Source organism: Anabrus simplex, chromosome 1 (assembly GCF_040414725.1).
Source record: "Anabrus simplex isolate iqAnaSimp1 chromosome 1, ASM4041472v1, whole genome shotgun sequence".
NCBI classification, from domain to species: Eukaryota; Metazoa; Arthropoda; class Insecta; order Orthoptera; family Tettigoniidae; genus Anabrus; species Anabrus simplex.
This window is the reverse complement of record NC_090265.1, coordinates 1,109,968,023-1,109,990,044: the sequence shown is the minus strand read 5'-3', so window position 1 is coordinate 1,109,990,044 and position 22,022 is coordinate 1,109,968,023. Positions and strand designations below refer to the sequence as shown.

At 41.4% G+C, this 22,022-nt stretch overlaps 1 protein-coding gene across 1 annotated transcript in view; it reads right to left on the bottom strand.

Annotated features, from left to right (window-relative positions):
* Positions 1-20,721, bottom strand: part of LOC136858173 (uncharacterized) — a 174,597-nt gene extending 153,876 nt beyond the window's left edge. The window contains exon 1 of the mRNA XM_068225397.1: positions 20,640-20,721. Within this exon, the coding sequence (XP_068081498.1) occupies positions 20,640-20,721 (82 nt within the window). The remainder of the gene's footprint in view (positions 1-20,639) is intronic.
* Between the last annotated feature and the right edge of the window lie 1,301 nt (positions 20,722-22,022).

Below are 22,022 nucleotides of genomic sequence, written 5' to 3'. Positions count from 1 at the left end.
CTGACTGGAGCCCGTTCCAGCCCTTGTACCACTTTTCAAATTTCGTGGTGGAAAGCCGAAACATGTGTTCGCTTATTTCTACCCCCCTTTCGCTTAGCGAAGTTTCTGGGAAATAGGGTTTCTACACTTGTCGGTTCCCCTAGTGAGTGATTCAGTGTCTTTGTCTTCGGAAAACAGGGCTCCGGGTTCGATTCCCGGTGAGTTGTGAGATTTTAATTGTAAACGGTTAATTTTCTTGGCTCAGGGTTTCGATGTTGTGCTGTACTCAACATTCCTGAAACTCACAGGCCACATACAATAACTGTACTCTATTTCAATAACGCGCAGCTTCCCACACACACAACAGAATCCATCCTCATTGGAGGGTCTACCTTACAAGGGTTGCGTCCTGATATAAATGCTACACGAAATTATTAACCTGTACACTACGGCAGTGATGACATGAATGGGATGAAGAGATAAAAATTCACACTCCTCTGACCGACAAATGTAGATAAGTAAGCCACTGTCTGAGAAAATCCTCTGAAGTATTCATGATTAAAACAGATTAAGCAGAACAGGAAGCGGCAGGAAAGTAGGACACAAGATAGACATCCATGTTGCAACGAGTGACCGATCTCTGTTCCCTCCGACTACGAGGAAATCACCTTTATTATTGGAACACCGAGAGGCATTGTTTGTTACATAGTGCATAGGTGTGCAAGAACAGGACCCAGTTAGTGTTTAATAAACGATACCACTCCACTTCATACTAAGTAGGTTCATGTCGGTAATTTGAAAAGTTACTGGAACTGAAACAGACAATGTTACGAGACCTGTTACAAGAACTTCAGAAATTGAATTTTCTAATCTTAACCTACTGATCTGTTATAATCGAAAAATTCTGCCCATTATGGCATGTCAGCAACCTCTAAGCAGCATCAATAAAAGCAGGAAATAATATACACGGTATACTAATCGCGTGCTCACGGTCACTTGGTTAGCATGTGTGCCAAGCACGCTATTATCTGTTTGAAGTTCATATCGATATCACACAACGCAGTCAGGCTATGCAATCGATTAAGCTCAAACAAACGTCATGATGGGGGATAAAAAAAACATCAGCAGCTTTTAAATTCAACAATGAACAGAGCAATGATATGATTATCGTAAAGAAGTACCATCATAATTTTCTTACTGTTGATGTAATTGTGTTCATTTCAATAGGACTTCAGTTTTACGTGGAATTCGAATCACAGGGAGGTTACCTCTCATTTCAAAAATTATATTTGGATTGACCATACTTTTATCCTGGGCCCGCCTTGTATCCGGCTGAGCTCCGGCAACGCTCCGCGCCGTGAGACATCCTGGGCGGAGAAGACAAGGAAGCGCTGACTCCCGACCGGGCACTCACCGGCGAGCAGGACGGCACACCGAACCTGCAGGACGACACGGCATCCGACTACGATTCCGACCAGGCCGACGGCGACTTCTCCGAACCCTGGCTCCGACCGCGTCCACCCGCCGAGCCTCTGCCGGGCCTTCAGTTGTTGTAAATTTTCGAGGGGTGTTCACGTACCGCTGGGCGCCTTCTCACGACGTCGTACGCATGTTTTGTTTTGTTTTCTTCAGAGGTTTAAATTGAGAGAACGGGCTGGCCAATCCATCCTTGGAATATATTCACCTCCCAACAGATGCAGTGCAGTATAGCCTAGCACTATCGTCCATGAATAAACACTCGATGCCAACAGCACCTCTGAATAGAAGCACATCTGGAGGAATGATCTCATTGCATTAACTCTCACCAGTTAGAGTATAGGGGGTTTCGATTCCCTCCTCAGCCATCCTGGAAGTGATTTTCTGTGGTTTCCCACTTCTCCTCCAGGCAAATGCCGGGATGGTACCTAACCTATGGCCACGGCCGCTTCCTTCCCTCTTCCTTGCCTATCCCTTCCAATCTTCCCATCTCCCACAAGGCCCCTGTTCAGCACAGCAGGTGAGGCCGGCTGGGCGAGGTAGTGGTCATCTTCCCCATTTTTACCCCCTTACCCAAAGTCTCACGCTCCAGGACACTGTCCTTGAGGTGGTAGAGGTGGGATCTCGCACTGAGTCCGACGAATGAAGCTCTGTACGTCCATCCAGCATAATACCTCCCTAGACGACAACACCTACACCAATAATATTTCGGGGGCAATGCCGTTTTACAAACTCTCGCCAGCTTAACTGGCGTCCAGAGTCACTTCTGAAGCTAAATCTCCTCTTATCAAAAAAGAAAACTTGTGGGGTTCAAACCCACTATCTCCTAAATGCAAGCTGACAGCTACGTGACTTAAACCTAGCAGCCATTCACTCGGCATATTTATTCTCAATGGGGCCGAATATCTGATTGAAGTGTGGTTCATGGACTCACCATTTAGAATCAAATATTCATTCATAAAGGAAATTATATAAAAATCTCAGTCTCCACTCTCCTCCTGCACAACATACCTATTTCGAGCGGTTCAGGTGGCTCTTTTTCGACCGAAAATCTGTTTTGTGAAGTTCATTATCATTATCCATTATTTTGCGTCACTTGACTGTGCTCGACTATTAATAATCCTCCCTTTTTGGAATATTCTGATTTTAAATGGTACCCATATTGCAGTGGCATCATTATCAACTAAAGGCAAGGTCGTGTCGTTGAAGTCATGCCTGATATTCCTCTGCTGTCCTCATTATATCGATGTACGAATCACAACCCAATTTATCAACAGTGTTATTAATATGCCCTGTAGGATTTTCTTGGCCGTCGCCAAGTTCTCTTCCCCAAAACTTGCCAGTTAAGAAGAGTGTTGTATATGTGACGAATTAACTTCGGTTTCCTCTTCTTGATCGTTTCAGTAGACATCGTTTTTCCTTTGGAATTTTTTAAAACGAGGTCATTTGACTTTCTGTCCCTCCAGCTTATTCCAGTCATAGTTATCTAGAACCGCATATCCTCGACCTCTTGTCCTGCTTCTTCCAATATTTTTAGAGTCCAGGTTTCATAATTTTATGGCAGAACACTCCAAACAAAGGTCTTGAGGATCGACTTTCTTGTCTCCAAACTGATGTCTTCATTTAGTAACAAATTTTTTGTGTCCTTTTCTTGATTTTTGATACCTATGTACTTTCTGAGTTAATTACACTTACCAATAAGAAGAATTCCCTGACAGGTTATTTAAAATTAGATTGTCTTGAGCAGGTTGTTTATTTTTGTCGACTACCATGAATTTTGTCTTTCCGAGTATTTATTCTTAGTCCAAATTATTAACCTGTAGACTACAGCAGTGACGTCACCAATTAGAGATGAACACACTCCTATGGCCTTGCACTTACGACCAATATGGTACCTGCTGCTTGGAAAAAGTACAAGATACGTCCAATATTTAAATCTGGAAACCGGCTACTGGTTAATAACTTTTGTTTTGTCGCAATATGATCATCAGTATCAAAATTATTCGAGTTTATATTACGAAAATATATCGTTTCTAATGTAAACTGATGTGTGTCAGAGTATCAACACGGCTTCATGTTCCGGAGGTCAACAGTTGCCAACTTGGTAAGTTTCTCAAAGGATATTTCTAAGATCTTGGATGAGGGCTTTCGGACGGACGTAATAAACGCAAATTTTAACAATGCATTTGACAAAGTGATCATGGGTAGCTTCTAAGTAAATTAAATTTGATATGTTTTATAAGCCACTACTTCATTTCTTCAGTTCATACTTAAAATCAAAGCACAGTACGTCACTTTTAGAAGAAACACATCTAAAGAATTATCTTCTCCGGAATTTTGCAAGGTTCAAATCTGGGACCCATTCTGCTTTTAATTGTTTATTGATGATCTCCCAAATTATGCTTACTTTATATAGATGATCTGAAACTATACAGGTGTATTTCAACAACAGAGGATTTCCATCTTATACAGTGCAGTATAGATGACATCTGCGAATGGAGCATTAAGAACAAACTAAAATTCAATTTTCTATATAAGCAACTATTTCTTTCTCAAGAGCCAAAGTGCCGGAAATTTTATTTACTCTATGTTAGGGGAGAACTTTAAAAATCATAGAAGATTATTCGATCTCATGTTAACATTCCAAAGTCATATTGAAAGAACAGCTATTATAACATGCTAGGATTTGTCATGCAAAATGTAAAACTATTTAATGGAATAGCAACCATTATTGTACTCTACAATCCATTATTACGCTCTAGACTTGGAATACGCTACTGTTATACATGACCCGTGTAAAATAAAAGTACAGAAATAATACAAAGAGTCCGGAAACGTTTCCGTAATTGTCCATTCACGAGAAAATATGGTGAATTTCCTTTGAATGTGAGCTACGACTACCTGTTCATAGATGCCCATTTCAAATATATTATATCACCTAGAGATTTATGTACAAATTTGCAAACAGCATCCTTGATCATTCGCATTTTTTTTATTGTTCACATTCAATATCCTACAAGCGAAAACACGAGTTTCATTTACGTGAAAACGTGAAAACAGCCAATCACAATAACTCAACACTTCACACAATATGCATGGCCGTCAACAATATGAATCAAAATTTCGGCTGGAACAAGCAACATTTTCTCCATCAGTTAAGTAGTAATTAGATTCGTAGTGATTGTTACACGATTGTTTTTTCTTCCTTGTCATCATTATGTTCATCAATATGGGTACTGTTATACTTTTAATGTTTAAAGTATACTGTAATTGGAGACTTGTTCTCTTTTATGTTTTTCATGGAATTAAATAAATATGTTAGTAATAACTTGGAACACGTGTCCTTCAAAGGTGTCATCACATTTTAAGAGCCCTTGAATGTTGTCCGCATGAATTGCTTCATTTCGATTCAGTTTAGGAGTGCTGTAAATTCGGTTTTAATAACGGCTGGAACTCTTATCATCATCTTCAATTAGCTCTTCATCTTCTATAGAAAAACCTGTGTCAGTAATTACTGTGCCATCAGACAGGTTTTCAAGGTATCCTTTCCATGGGCAACATACTTTCTCAGTTTGAAACTGTAACGTATCCTCTTTACTCTTTATTTTGTTGCTTTTGTTTCTTTGCTTGTAGCTCGAAGATTTTTACATCGTAGCAGGTTTTGTCATTTTCCCTTCTATAGATCATCTTCAACTTCTCCGCTTATTTTCTTCATACACCTATTCTTTCCTATGCAATATTTCATTAATATCACGTTTTTAAAAACATGTTCATCAGGGTTTATTTGTCTTAATTTGTTCCTCTTTTCAGTAAGTTCACGGTTATTTTATCATCCATTGATTCGTTGGTTCCACATTTCTTTTACGTACGACTTCTGTGGTAGCTTTCTCCAAGTCTCTTCTTATGTTATCCTATCCCGAGGTCCCGTTCCTTCCGCCACTCTTTTAGCTGCATCTCCAAACTTTTGTGCCACAATCACATTCCTGAAGTCTAAGGCTTTTATACTTCTCAAATTTTATATCACACTTAGCCGCAATTAGAATGTGGTGACTGTCGATTTTATCCCATATAACTGTGACTGGATTTCATTTGATTTTTATACAATGGGAAGATTAAGTATTACTGGCAAAAATGAGTGCAATTGGACTAGAAAGAAGAGTGACTGAATGGGTTGGTATATTTCTAGAAAATAGATCTCAGAGACTTAGAGTAGGCGAAACTTTGTCTGACCTTGTAATAATTAAGAGGGGAATTCCTCAAGGCATTATTATTGGACCCTTATGTTTCCTTATTATATACTGTAAATGATATGAGTAAAGAAGTGGATCCAGAGGTAAGGTTTTTGCGGATGATGTTATTCTGTATACAGTAATAAATAGGTTAAAAAATTGTGAGCAACTGCAACATGACCTCGATAATGTTGTGAGATGGACAGTACGCAATGATATGATGATAAACGGGGTTAAAAGTCAGGATGTGAGTTTCACAAACAGGAAAAGTCCTCTCTGTTTTAATTACTGCGTTGATGGGGTGAAAGTTCATTTTGGGGATCATTGTAGGTATCTAGGTGTTAATATAAGGAAAGATCTTCATTGGGGTAATCTCATAAATGGGATTGTAAATAAAGGGTATACTTCTCAAATTTTATATCACACTTAGCCGCAATTAGAATGTGGTGACTGTCGATTTCATCCCATATAACTGTGACTGGATTTCATTTGATCTTATTATTCTGAGATCTATTTTCTAGAAATATACATGGTTATGAGAGTGTTCAGGGGTTGTAATAAGGATGTAAAGGAGAGGGCATATAGGTATCTGGTAAGACCCCAACTAGAATATGGTTCCAGTGTATGGGACCCTCACGAGGATTACTTGATTCAAGAACTGGAAAAATCCAAAGAAAAGCAGCTCGATTTGTTCTGGGTGATTTCCGACAAAAGAGTAGCGTTACAAAAATGTTGCAAAGTTTGGGCTGGGAAGAATTGGGAGAAAAGTGGTATTGGTGAGGTCCGGTTAGTAACCGCTGTTCTGGGGGGGGGGGGCAAGCAAAGAGAGACTGGGAGGCGTAAGCTCTAGCATCTCATCTAATGTCTTGCTCAATTGTGACAAAAAGTAAGATTATGGGCGTATGTCACGACAATTTCAAATCGCGCAGTTTTCTCATTTCCAACGAGGGTGGCAGCCTTGTGGGCACACGTGATGCAGGATCTATTTCAGGTGACATAAATTAGTTTTCATGACAGCTGACCCGGCTGACCAAAGCCAGGGAACAGCAACATATAAAATGTTCACAAATCTGATATTTATAGTACCTCTGTTTTAATTCTTCTATATAAGTAAGAATACTGCTAGGGGCAGCTTGATGAGTCCTTGGCAAACATATAGGAAGGATCTCTCCTCTACGCTACTCAGGTACCGTTTCACGTCATTTTTATTACTTTTTTCACCCGGTGAACTCGACAGGAAACTGCCAGATTGTAACTGAATATTTGTGAAGACATATTTCCATGTAAATTACGAATTCTCTTGTTCCTACTTTAAAGTTTTGTACTTCCACAAATATCACCTCAAATGTTTTTTTCTTTTTTAATAAACAAATGCTTGTTTATACTAAGCATTGTTGCCAATTAGCCCAGCTGTAAAAATTTAAGATATAAAAATATTGTAATTTAAGTCAATTTTATTATTTTTCATATCAAATGTGGAAAGATACCATATAGATCAACATAGAAATACTGCGACGCATTTGACACGACTACAGAAAGCTGTGTCAACGCAGCTTTTCTACCAGTCCACTGTGAACAGCGACCAACAGCAATTTTCTATAGACCTGTGTTCTGCAATGGCGGGAGCTAATATCCCCCTGCATAAACTGGAGCATCTTCAAACTTCAACAAGCTGCCGGGAGCAATCACCGAGTTGGAGAAGAGTGGCTTTCCCCTGGTGGAGTCGTTTAGGGTTGTGGAAGAAGTCAGGAGAAGTTTTGACCGAACCTCTGGGAAGGTAGCCACTGTCAGCAAAAAGTTCCATAAGAATCCTGCAGCAGAATCAGTTATGGAAAGCGACGGTAAAAGTAGCCAGGGAGCTCCGAGGTGAGGTAGATGAAGCAGTTGAACTAAAACCAGACGAAGTGTCTTCATTGAAGTTTTTTCTAATCACTTCCTGTGATGTTGAGAGATCTTTCTCTCAGTACAAAACATTTTGTCCGACAGGAGAACAAGATTGTTACCGGAAAACGTTGAAAAGTTGTTTGTTGTAAATTCCTTTTATAGTCATTGAGTGTGTTATTAAATTATAAGTACTTTTTCATGCCTGTTTTACACGTTAGTGTCTATTTTGGCTAATTTAATAGCCTACATGCCTGCCTATTTTAGCTGTTTTAATGCCTATAATTCTCATCTCTATTTATCAGATACTACAAGCCTTGAGGGGAGTATATTACACGTTCATAACTATGCTCTTTCTCTCTCGTAACAATCACTGGGGGTTTATTTTCATTTTTACTTTGTAAGATTTATAGAATTATAAAAACACCCGTACGATTTCCATTCCTCAAGAAAGCACATTCAGATTCAAATATCGACGTCTTGAATAACGTAGGTAACTAGGCTAAGTAAGTAAGTAAGTAAGCAGGGTGATTCAAAGTAGTAGAATTTTTTATTGAATATTTGCTCCAGAAAATGAAAAATATCGAATATACTCATAGAAATATATCTCGTGTTACTATGCATCCCCAAGGGTCTATTCTTGGACCTCTTTTATTCTTAATCTATATTAATGACTTTTCTTCTCATCTGAATCACTGCAACTATCACCTTTATGCAAACGATCTTCAGATATACTCACACTTTAAAGTCTCCGCCATTGACAAAGCAATCCACCAAATGAACTCGACTTTAAATTCAATTAGCTCGTAGGCAAAAGAGAACTGCCTATTAATTAACGCGAAGGAAATGCAAGCAATCATAATAGGACAGTCTAGGCTTTAAAATACTCTAAACATCACACAACAGCCTACTCTCATGCTCTGTGGTTAAGCTACACCTTTTCAGAAGTCTGTAAAAAACCTAGATATTGTCATGAATGACGCATTAAACTGGAATGACCATATAACAATTGCCTGCAGAAAGGTATATACATCCCTTTACCCCCTAGCCCGGCTCCATGGCTAAACGGTTAGCGTGCTGACCTTGGGTCACAGGGGTCCCGGGTTCGATTCCCGGCAGGGTCGGGAGTTTTAACCATCACTGGTTAATTTCGCTCATCACGACGCGAGATTACCTACGGGAGACAAGTCATAAGACCTGCACCTGGCGAGCCGAACATGTGATGTCGTATTAACCGATGCAACAATAGAACAAGCTATGAAACTTCAATGGGCAATGAACTCTTGCATACTATTTATATTTTCTTTTAACTTTAGGACACATTTTTTCCCTGGCTGAAAATCGATCAACTAAGAAATCTACATACTGCGACACTAATTTTTCGACTTCTGAATGAATCTACACCTGAATACCTATCCTCACATTTGAATTTCCTCTCATCTACCCATGGACATAATACCAGATCGACTTCTACCCTTATGATACCAGTTAATCACTCATATGTATACAGCCACTCATTCCAACTGTCTGAGGCAAGGCTATAGAACACTCTCCTTATCACTTCAATAGTCTCATTTAAACGGTCTTGTCGTGATTTCCTCTTAAATACGTGATCAGCTTGTATGAATGTTAGTGTGTATGAGTACAGCTATGATTTACAGCTATTGTTAGGTGAAAAAATAACAATTATAATATGTTATAATATTACTCCATTACTTTAGGTAGTTTCGAGAGTATGATAACAATGTTATTTTTCCAAATCATGCGACTATGTACTGTATGTTGTGGTTAAGTGTAAGAGAGGGCCGTGAGCCCTAACTTCGCCACATAAAAAAGCATAAAATAAATAAATAAATAAATAAATAAATAAATAAATAAATAAATAAATAAATAAATAAATAAATAAATAAATAACAACATGATAAAAAAGATAAACAAAAGAAAATAGGCTACTGACTGAACACCATTTGATAGTTCGGCTATTAAGGCTTTCCTGATCTCTCCAGTGACGCCCTTGTGGTAAGAAATTATATACTTAATAGTGCCTCCAGACATTAAACTTCTCACGTATGATATATTTATAACATACAGTATAAGACACTGTGCTTCTCTGTCATGAAAGGAATAACCGTTGAAAATCCTCAGCCTGTTTCCAGTCATTCGACCGGGTTAGGAATGGCTGCTGAAGACTGTCGCACTCCACTGGAGCAATGAATAATGACAGAGATAATAATTTCGTGTGGCTATTTCTAGCCGAGTGCAGCCCTTATAAGGCAGACCCTCCGATGAGGGCGGGCGGCATCTGCCGTGTGTAGGTAACTGCGTGTTATTGTGGTGGAGGATAGTGTTATGTGTGGTGTGTGAGTTGCAGGGATGGTGGAGACAGCACAAACACCCAGTCCCCGGGCCATTGGAATTAACCAATGAAGGTTAAAATCCCCGACCCGGCCGGGAATCGAACCCGGGACCCTCTGAACCGAAGGCCAGTACGCTGACCATTCAGCCAACGAGTCGGACATGACAGAGATAAAGTCAAATTATGTTGGAGAGTATCGCTGAAATTAAAAATGACAGGGAAAACTGAAGTACCCGGAGAAAATCCTCCGCCTCCGCTTTGTCCAGCACAAATCTCACATAGAGTGACCGTGATTTACATTAAATAAATAACCATTCCTCGTTGTATTTGGAAGATGTCTCCGTTTACGATTTATGCTTCCACTCGGCACGTTTTAACCATTACACGCAGACTAGAACAGGTAACTGGAGCATGTCGTCGGTGCCCTAAAGTCTTCAAAATTGAAATCTCCATTACTTGACCTTCGCGTTTCACAAATCCCTCAGGCATCTAATTTACTCTTCGACATTGAGCTTTTTACCCCATTTATTCAACCAGTCTAAGTAGAGTTTTAACATTACCTGTGCCAGCAAAAAGGCTTGTTGTTCGCCTTATCGAGGATTTCGCAGGTGTTGCTGTTTTCTTTTATTTCGTATCGGATCCTTGTATAAGATTCCCATGATCAGCAGACCTACCATCAGTAGTAAAACTCAGCACGGATGCTGTACTAAGGATATCCTGAAGGTCTTTAATGTAGTGATTTCCGGTAGCTTTCTAAATCTTCATGACGTTGACCTTAGGTTCCCTGACTTTAGGAATTATTTCTAGTCTTAAGGATAAGAGATTGCCCAGAACTTGCGCCTGCTCATCAACCGTCCAAGGAGGTCGTTGTCATGGTGAAGAGGCACTCCTTATTCCGGGAGTCATTCGACTGGATGAATGCAGTGCCTTCTTGACTCTGGGCGATGGAGTCGTCATACACCTACGTAAGCAAGTCAGTAAGTACCTGCAATTTTGCTCTGATTGCCTTTAGGTTGTTTCTATGGCATTGTGTGCTCACTAGCCGCTAGATGGCACCGTTTTCTATGTCTGTGGTAGGTTTCAGTGTTGTCAGATCAGTACAGCTTACGCTGCTGCTACGTAAAGATGGCAGCGCCACTCTCTGTTTGCACCAAGGAACAACAGTGTTCCGTAATCCGTTTTTTATGGCCTTAGGGTGTACTAGGAGCGGAAATTCATAAAAGTCTTTCATCACAATACGATGACAATGTTTTACCAGAGCGAAGTGTTTACCAGTGGATTGAACAGTTCAAAAGGGGTCACACGAGCGTTAAGGATGAGGAAAGATCAGGGCGTCCATCTGCAGCCATAACTGATGCCAATACTGAACAAGTGTGTGATATGATCCTGAATAACAGACGAGTGACTGTTGATGATGTGCAAAGCATATGCACATTAGCCATGGTTCTGCATATGAAATCATTCATAACAAGCTTAACTTTCACAAAGTTTGTTCGAGATGGCTTCCAAAACAACTCAATGAAGAGCAGAAGCGTAATCGTGTGCGAATCAGTCAGCACCTACTGGACCGTCATGCTAACGAAGGCGAAACGTTTCTGAAACGGATCATCACTGGAGGTGAAACATGGGTTCACCACTTTGAGCCAGAGAGCGAACGTCAGAGCATGGAATAGAAGCATCTCGGATTCCCAGTCAAAAACTTTTCTAGAATCAACCTTCTGCAGGAAAAGTGATGATCACAGTGTTTTAGGACTCTAAAGGTCCAGTCATGGAACATTACCAGCAAAAGGGGGGAACAGTAAACAGTGAACGTTACAGTGATATGCTGATAAAGCTGAAATTCACAACAAACGCAGAAGTCGATTGTCGAAAGGAGTTCTTTTGTTGCATGACAATGCGCGTATACATCCCGCCGCCCACACCGCTCAAACTCTTCAGTTGATGCGTTCCAAGGTGTTGGAGCAACCTGCGTACGTTCCCGATCTCGCCCCGTCGGATTACCATCTGTTTGGTCCACTTAAAAATGCTCTAAGAGGCCGTCGATTCAGCTCCGATTAACAGGTGAAAGAAATGGTTGAAAAATGGAAGAGATCCGAAACTTCAAGGAATGAGAGTATCGGTAAACAATGGGAAGGCCCACGAAGGGCGTGCAAATGAGGACACCATAGGCCTCATAAAACTAATACCATCGGCTTTAGACGAGAACGCGAATTGACGAAGTAAGGTCGGATAGATAAATGAAAGTGAGGAGACTAGCACAAGTAAGTGGGAAAATGCCAAGCTCAGCTAGGGGACCCATGTTTGCCAACCCACGCTCAGAAGCCAAGAGCTCGTAGGGTTAATACACAGTGACATAGATGAATGAAAATACAGTACATGCTTCGCAAATAAATTCAGTTATTCTACAGTAATATTCTTTACATAGTAAGCTGTTCAGAACCCTGTGGACGTTGCGAGGAGTGCGCTTGAGGAAATATTTGAATTTATTTCCTCGCCGTTTTAATTGGTCATTAAAATTGGCCAATGGAACAGAAGGTTCCTACATCGCTTCGCTCCAATTATGAACCAATATAAATATAGGCCTACGCTATATTTTGAAGACAGAGTCCTCTTGAAATATCAGAACTAATAAGCTGTTCTCTTGTTCCCTGTCGTTACGCAAGCGAACGTCTTTCCTACTTCTCCCCACGTTCATCAGATGCTTTATACTTGCTTGATCGCTTCACGGTTCGTACCGGATTAGGAAATTAAACTACATGTTCATCTTAACACCAGTGAATTCAGAATGAGGCAATGTCTCTTTATATTCAGCTCCAAGAGCTCTGGCTGAGCGAGATTTTTACGTGGTACGGGTGATGCCGTAGCAGCGAGTTTCCATTAATAATATAGTAAGTTCTAAACCTACCACCAGGAGTCCTGAAGAGAGTTTTCCGTGGTTTCTCAAATTTATACCAGGAAAATTTTAAGGTTTTGCCTTTAAGCCATTACTTAATCAGTCCTAGACCTCCTATAACTCAGCGTTATCGAAAATGATGACAGCCAGCAAAAAAGCAAAATCAGTTGTTCTATGTAAAGTTTATAACATTATAAAGAAGCTAAAATAATGCAAATCTTACTTGGAATTCATTTTAGAGAAGAGATGTGTTCATTGCGATGTCTAGGAACCTACCAACCCGCCCCCAGAATTACATTTACTTTTATAACCTAATAAAGAGCAGCACCCGCCATCGGCCGTGGCTAAAGTAGCTACTTGCATTCTCATTGGTCAACGTGAACAACGTGAACGTGAACGCGAATAGAGTGTGACGTCATTGCCATCAATGCAGATAAATACATTGTGTTACCAAGTCCGGCTGAATAAAAGCACAAACAAAAAACACCAGACTAATCGTGTTTCCACTCGAAACTAGAGGCCTAGGGCAGCTTTGCGGCTTCTAACCGTCCGCTCGGCAAGAACCAGTCCAGCCGAATCGTGTAAAAATAATCACCACCAGCAGCTATCGAAGCACCACTCCTCATTAGTTCTTAAGTACAGAGGTTGGCAGCACTGAGCACCGCTTGACAACATCCTTCCCGAGCGTGTAAACAAACACCAGTCGCTCCGCGCGCCGCTGAATGTAGCAAGTACTGGGGTGCGGAAGGTAAACTTATAATCACTATTTTTGTGTTATTTGTTAAGTGACAGTGAAGCTTTCATTTTTCCCCTTTCTTAACATACATCTCAACAAACTTCATCATCACACAATTTCACAAGACCCTATCAATCATAAGAGTTACCCGTTTATCGAATATCTTATCCAGTAGAAACGGTATACCAGATGTTCCCATGCTTGTGAAGTTCTTTACAGAACGATGCTCAGACTGAACACAAAGCGTGATTTTTTTTCTAGTTGTTTTACGTCGTATCGACACAGATAGGTCTTACGGCGACGATGAAACAGGAAAGGGCTAGGAGTGGGAGGAAGCGGCCGTGGCCTTAATTAAGGTACAGCCCCAGCATTTGCCTGGTGTGAAAATGGGAAACCATGGAAAACCATTTTCAGGGCTGCCGATAGTGGGATTTGAACCTACTATCTCCCGGATGCAAGCTCACAGCCGCGCACCTCTACGCGCACGGCCAACTCGCCCGGTAGTGTGATTTTCAAGATCGTGCCTGCTATGGTGGAATCTGTCCATTGTATTTGTCGGAATATCTTAATCGGCATAAACTCCAGGAGTATAGCAGTCTTAAGCAATAAATTATGAGAACTGTTTTAATTTGAAGAACTGCAGGGCACAGCGGTTTAAGAAGACCTGCAAAGAGCAATAGAACTACTGAATGTATGTGGGGCTAACGAGAGAGAATATCTACACTAGTATGATCACGTGGCATATCCTTTTTATTTGCAATTGGCTTTACGTCGCACCGACACAGATAGGTCTCATGACGACGATGGGACAGGAAAGGACTAGGAGTGGGAAGGAAGCGGTCGTGGCCTTAATTAAGGTACAGCCCCAGTATTTGCCTGGTGTGAAAATGGGAATCCACGGAAAAACATCTTCAGGGCTGTCGACAGTGGGGCTCGAACCCACTATCTCCCGATTACTGGATACTGGCCGCATTTAAGCGACTGCAGCTATCGAGCTCGGTGTGGCTTATCCTTGCACGTAAGACAGCCAATATTCATTCCAGCGTCCGGCTCCATGGCTAAATGGTTAGCGTGCTGGCCTTTGGTCACAGGGGTCCCGGGTTCGATTCCCGGTAGGGTCGGGAATTTTAACCATCATTGGTTAATTTCGCTGGCACGGGGGCTGAGTGTATGTGTTGTCCTCATCATCATTTCATCCTCATCATGACGCGCAGGTCGCCTACGGGAGTCGAATCAAATGACCTGCACCTGGCGAGCCGAACATGTCTTCGGACACTCTCGGCACTAAAAGCCATACGCGATTTCATTTCATTCCAGCATTGTCTTCTGACTGGGATTCGAAAATTAAGTGAGTCGCCGATGCAACGATCATGCCAATGGTTATTTCAGATGAGTGGAAGGTATCAAGGCATAATGGGTCCCGTTATTGTCCGACTCGTTGGCTGAATGGTCAGCGTACTTGCCTTCGGTTCAGAAGGTGTCGGGTCCGATCCCCGGCCGGGTCGTGGATTTTAATCGCTTCTGATTACTTCTTCTTGCTCGGGGACTGGGTGTTTGTGTCCGTCCCAACACTCTCCTCTTCATATTCACACTACACACTACACTACCAACCACCACAGAAACACGCAATAGTGATTACATCCCTCCATATAGGGTTGGCGTCAGGAAGGGCATCCGGCCGTAAAACAGAGCCAAATCCACATTTGCAACGCAGCTCGCACCCGCGACCGCACAGGTGTGAGAAAAGCGATAGAGAAAAAGAAGAAGAAGAAGAAGAAGAAGAAGAATGGGCCCCGTTGTTGTTGTTGTTGTTGTTGTTGTTGTTGTTGTTGTTGTTGTTGTTGTTGTTGTTGTTGTTGTTGTTGTTGTTGTTGTTACTCCTCTCCGTGGGAGATTGTATTCATGTTGTGTGCTACCAACTCAAGGTTCTGCATCCACAGTGCATGGTGTAGGCAGTACAAGCAGGCAGACATCAACTCTGGGCATGTTCAACGGACAGGAACTTGGATATCCAATACACATATGTGTGAATGATATCAAGAATGATTGATATATCATCCAACCTTATTTTATCTTTACTCGAGTGGCATTCGTGTATTTTAAAACGGCAGTATCATATCTCATGCGGCACATTTTGTAATTTTTATATTTACAAATTTGCTTTACGTAGCACCGACACAGATAGGTCTTATGGCGACGATGGGAGGGGAAAGACCTAGGAGTGGGAAGGAAGCGGCTGTGACTTTAATTACGGTACAACCCCAGAATTTGCCTGGTGTGAAAACGGGAAAGCACAGAAATCCAACTTCAGGGCTACCGACCGTGGGGTTCGAACACACTATTTCCCGCATGTAAGCTCACAGCTGCGCGGCCCTAACCGCTTAGTTAGTTTTAAGAAGAAATATATAAACAGAATGAGTGGTAATCATCAGAACCATTTGAGTCAGGTAGAGGCTACCTAGCTCAGTTCACCCAGAAGTAACGTGGAATTGTTTCCCTGTAAGAAGTCGAACAATTCAGAAACGCATGGTCCTGAGTTTCACTCAGCCTACGTCAGAAATAAATACCTTGCAGAACAGGAGGCCGGCCATAGAACTAACCAAGCTATCCCAATTAGTATCGATATTATGGACGCCTCCAATGGCTTGCATGATCTGTACTAAGATTGCTTCTTATATCAGGCTCTTAACTTTCATCTTTCCTAGTCAGCTCATCCCTTTGTAACGCCGGCGTTATGAAGCTGTTTAGGTCTGGGTATATTCCTCCATGTCATGACATGTCCTTTCGTTCTGTTGATATCCCTTTCTAACTTAATGTTAAGTTACCTCATACATCAATCATCTCTAATACAAATGTAGATATTATTTCAAAATATCTGACCGACTTCCCAAATCACCGGATATTAACCTCAGAGAACTTCTAGGAAATGCATGTTAGATATATGGAATCACCACTCACATCAATAACTTATCGAAGGCTATATAGTTCGCAGACCGATTGATCAGGCCACTTAACTACTATACTATACACATATCATTGAGGCAGAGCCACATCGTATAATGAAGAGCAAAAGACGAGTATCTACAGAGTAACGAGTGCATAGTCGTACACTTACTATTGTTTACGGAATTCAGATAAAGTATTTCTCAACAGTCGATATTTTTTTTATATAAATTGACTAAAAACCTAAGTGCTACATTTTACAATATTTGTTTTAATTACTGTTTCTTACCAATGCGTTTTAAATATAAGACGAATCTGTTATCATTATTTAATCAGCTATCTGGAAATCATAATAGCATGTTCTAAGATCCAGAAGAAGCAGAACGACTTTAATATGAGGTGCCTAATTAGCAGTTTCCTTCTCCGTAGTATATAGTATACTATAGCTTTAGTCAACTAGTTTGCACGTAATGCATAGAGATCAATTCGATAGAGAGATATATTGAATGACGACCTATTACAATGGCATGTGAACTACATTTTTATCAACATTATCCATACAAAGACACGAACTCAATGCTGAACTGGGCAGGAAGCGGGCTTAGAGAGATAAAGCTCGAACCAAGACACCCCATTGTTAAGTTGGTATGGCTGGCTGCCAAACTCTCCTGGACAAGCGATATATCACAGCCACACATTCTAAAGTTATAGACTACAGACAGTAAATCCTCTGCTCTGTTTGCGAGTATTCAATAGGAGGCACAGAAATCAAGCTAGCTTCAAACGACAACAAAATGTAAAATGCAACGACGTTTAGCAATAGCTGGGAAAACAGTCGGTAATCAGTTGTGAGCTTTGTATGATGGGATATCTAGTGGCACCTGTAATACCGAGGTTCTGTTGTGAGTGAGAGAGATAGATTCGATTATTACAAAATGGAAAGTGACAGTGCCGACGTTTTAAATTCAGTTAGTATAGAATATATTCAAATTAAGCGAGAGAGACATTTTGAAGTTTAAAAAAAAGAGATAAACAGGAAGAAAGAAAGAAAGAAAGAAAGAAAGAAAGAAGATATAATCAGTCTAACAGCTTAGCTATCTAAATTTAATCGATAATATTATAATAATTTAGTGTTGCTATTTCCAGCCGGGTGCAGCCCGTGTAAGGCAGACCCTCCGATGAGGGTGGGCGGCATCTGCCATGTGTAGGTAACTGAGCATTATTGGGGTGCAGGATAGTGTTATGCGTGCTGTTTGAGTTGCAGTGATGTTGGGGACAGCACAAACACCCAGCCCCCGAGCCACTGGAATTAACCAATGAAGGTTAAAACCCCGACCCGACCGGGAATCGAACCCGGGACCCTCTGACCCGAAGGCCAGTATGCTGACCATTCAGCCAACGAGTCGGACATCGATAATATTATAAGAGAGCTAAATAGTGCGTTAAATTTTATTTCAGAGAGTATGAGTACTTTCGTTCACATTTGGCACTAAAAAGCACATTCGATTATAATGCACTCGATCCATTGAAACCAAACTCAGGAATGTTGTTATATTTCAATTTTTTAATAATATGCCCTTATTTGTTTTACGTACCACTAACTATTTTTATGGTTTTCGAAGACACCAAGGTTTCGGAATTTTATAACACAGGAGTTCTTTTACATGCCAGTAGATCTACTGATACGAGGCTGGCGTATTTGAGCACTTTAATTACCACCGCACTGAGCCAGGATCAAGCCCATTAACTTGAATTCAGATGGTCAGCGATGCACTGACTCTGTTACTTAGCCTGGCTCCTAACAATTTAATGAATCGAAAGGTTACACTCCGTTTTAACTATTGTAGTTTCCTTTATAGAACATTCTAAAATTCGGCAGCGCAGTATTAAAAATTACCCCTGAAGAGTATAATGCATCTTACTTAACTAATGGTGGTACTTGATATTGTAAGAAACAAGCTATTGTATTGTTAGTCGGACTCCGTGTTTGAATGGTCAGCGTTAAGGTCTTCGGTTGAGAGGTTTCCGGGTTCGATCTCAGCTGATCAGGGTTTTTAATCTCGTCTGATTAATTCTTCTGTCTATTTATGTTTGTTAAAACACTCTCCTCTTCATATTCAGACCACACACCACACCTCAAACCAGCACAGAAACACACGGTAGTGATTACATCTTTCTACAAACAGTTGGCGTCAGGCAGGACATCTGGCCGTGAAACAGGGCCAAATCCACATGTGCAACGAATTTCGCACCCACGACCCATAGGTGTAGGAAAGCAACAGAAGAAGAAGAGGAAGAAGCGACTGTATTGCCAATCACTCCTTATACTAACGCAAGGAGAAAGGAAAAAAGAGTCCCAGCCTCTCGAACAGTGAGGGTCTCAGTTAAGAAGGAGGAAAGACTTCACATTTCTCCTAAACCTATTACATAGGTCGAAAGAGTACAAGAGTTAACTAGGGGAACTCACGAAGGAAGAATGAAAGAAATGTGACAGAAAGCAATGTCAGACTAGGCCCGTAATATTGAAAGAAGTATTCTGACAGATAGGGCTGGAGGGAGGAGCATTGCATATGCCATTGCACGGTATTGCCACATTCCTGGATGCTTTTCTCCTTCCCCTCGCTTCCGGCCCACTTGTTCGTTCGTTCAGTCTGCTCAGAAGTGAGAGGTTTGGCAACTCCAAGCAACACGAGTCGGCCACCATGGCAACCACAGTGGACCCACCCACGTTTCCATGGCAACCATACCCCCTACTCCCTTATTCCCACCCAAGCATGCAGTAAACGGATCTCCCTCTAAGAACCGTCAGAACGCTTCTTTCAGAATTATGACCATAGGTTGAGCACTTCGGTTGCGAAGCACGTCACACAGTTGGGGCTAATCACATACACTAGGCAAAAATCTTACATTTAAAATAGTATAATATTTTCAGCCGTGCATAGAAATTTGTGTCTGTAAGGAAGGTTGTCATGTTCACGACCCAACAAAAGGTGCTTCCTCGCTCTTCCGTTTCTTGTTTCCAATAAAATAAAGCTTGAGTTGTATCGGTCCATCACATTCTTAATCCGTCAATCAGTCAACCAATCGACTAAATACCATGCCCTGATATTGGGAACATATTGATCAACTCACAGTTCGTCTCTGTTTGGTTGAGGAACTTACCTTCTACGTTTATGGTTGTGGAATCGAATCCTAGCGTAGTCGGTGACCTTTAAGAGTGCATAAATTAGACAGACCAGTGTGAATAGATTTAGCGACATGTTAAGAGCCAGGAGCTCCAGAATTCATCCTGATCTCGAGTTGCATCTATTTAGAGAATAAATACAAAATTAAATACGTAATCAATAAAAATGCATAAATATATGTTTCGACCAGTTCAGAAATATATTCTTCTGTTTTTGCACTTTAACTCTTTGGACTAAAGTCTCCCAATATGTTGGCAATCGGATTCATCAAATTGAGCAGTCTGTGGTCATGAATTGATGTAACAATTTCACGTCGGAGCGAAAAAGTAGAAGTGGTAACAGTAAAACAATAAAATTGTGGAGAAAATGGTCAATTGGTTGATAATAGTATACCGGACTGGTCATTGGAGAGTACTTCGTCGCTTTTACTCATAAACTTGAGCATTTCAAGTGCTATCTAATCGTGGCCTACAGCTTTTCCCGGTTTCATTTTGCGTAGTGTTTGCTTGCCTGCTTGCTTGCTTGCTTGCTTGCTTGCTTGAGTTCCTCGAAGTTGTGTCCTTATTCTCCATCCAAGTTTTCTCCCGTTGCTGTTGTTCTCCTTTTACATGATTATCCTCGTTTACGCTTTCCGTGCTCTCTCCAAGCAGCTCTTTGAAATATTCATTCCAGCGTTCCATAATGCCACCCTCGTTTCGTAGTAGTTTGCCTTTTTCAATTTGATAGAGCACTGTTTCTCCGTTCACTGCTGTTCAGCCCTCTAACATCTCCAAACATCTCCCAAGACAGTTGTTTTTCATCTCTCACCATGTTCGTCTGACTCTCCTGGCGCCCATAGACTTCATGGCCTCTTGTGTACCTGGTGAGTAAGTTCTTCCTCCATAACCCGTCTTAACATGTCCCTTCACAGCATCCGTCTACCAAGACATCCTTCTCTGTTTTCCATTCCCGTTAATCTTACCACAAGCCTCAGTCGCTGCCTCTAGGATAATCCTCTCTTCCAGCTGCTCTTCCTTTTCTGGGGGTAGTTGCGCTGAGCCCATCCGCTCTTTGACAGCTTCCTGATAGCCTTTGTGAGTGGCTTCGTCCTAATTTTTTGTACCATTATCCATTTTGCATAGTGCTTTAGTAGTCGTTCATGGATTATTTTGTTTAGGTTAGGTACTTCCGTTTTGCGTTGATGTGTTTCTTTATGCGAAAAAGTATTTGTGAGCACAAGATCATTTTCTACGCTTACGTACAGGATTATTTTTTCATCATCATTCTGGTGTAACTGTCCATATATCCTCTGAAGGCCTTACATTTCCTCAGTATCCATATCGACCACCGAAATCGCCAAATTTAACTATGCTACCCCCGGCGTCGTCCACTACCCTTAGCAACTCATCGTAGAACCTATTCTTGTCTGCTGCAACATCGTCTCCGTTAGGCCCGCAGGCTGTTATCATAGGGTTTGCTGCTCAAATTTCAGATCACCCAAATTTTCGTTGGGGTCCTCCACTAAGACTTGATGTCTGTATCCTTCAGGGATGATTATGGCCACACCTCCTTCAGCTCTCTGGTTCTTTTTAATACCTGAATGAATAGAAACCTTTCACCGCTATATGGTTTCATTAGCTGTTCGCATCCATTTCCTTTTCTTTTCCATCGTCTCAGTCATTCAGTAAATTCAGCCGTGTTCTAAGCATCTCAAACACTAATTCGCACTCCTTACCAGGCTAACCCTGGCACATTCCATGTTGCCATATTCATAGCCATTTCCTCTTTCTTTGCCGACAACAGCTAAATCATTCCGGTTTTTTTTTTTCTTTTAATAATTGTTTCTCGGACATATGGGGTACCAGCACTAGTTCCAAAGTCTTGTGGAAGGGCCCTCTAGCCTTTGGCCTGCTAGACTTTCTCTCGGGGTTTCTCCCCTAGCCTTTGAGGTTTTCTACTCTTTGCAAGGCAGCAGTTTGGCAAACTTCACTTGCATGAAGTTACATGTGTGCTCACTTACACGGAAGTGAAGGCTTGCCTTGTCACACTGTCATCCTTGATCTTGTGCGGCTTTAATGGAGCTCCCTCGTCCCTAGGCTCCTCTACAATCTGTTGATAACCGGGCAAGTTGGCCGTGCGGTTAGGGGAGCACAGCCGTGAGCTTGCGTCCGGGAGATAGTGGGTTCGAACCACACTGTCAGCAGCCCTGAATATGGCTTTCTGTGGTTTCCCATTTTCACACCAGGCAAGTGCCCTTAATAAAGTCCACGGCCGCTTCCTTCCCACTCCTAGGACTTTTCAATCCCATCGCCGCCATAAGACCTATCTGTGTCGGTACGACGTAAAGAAAATTGTAAAAAATGTC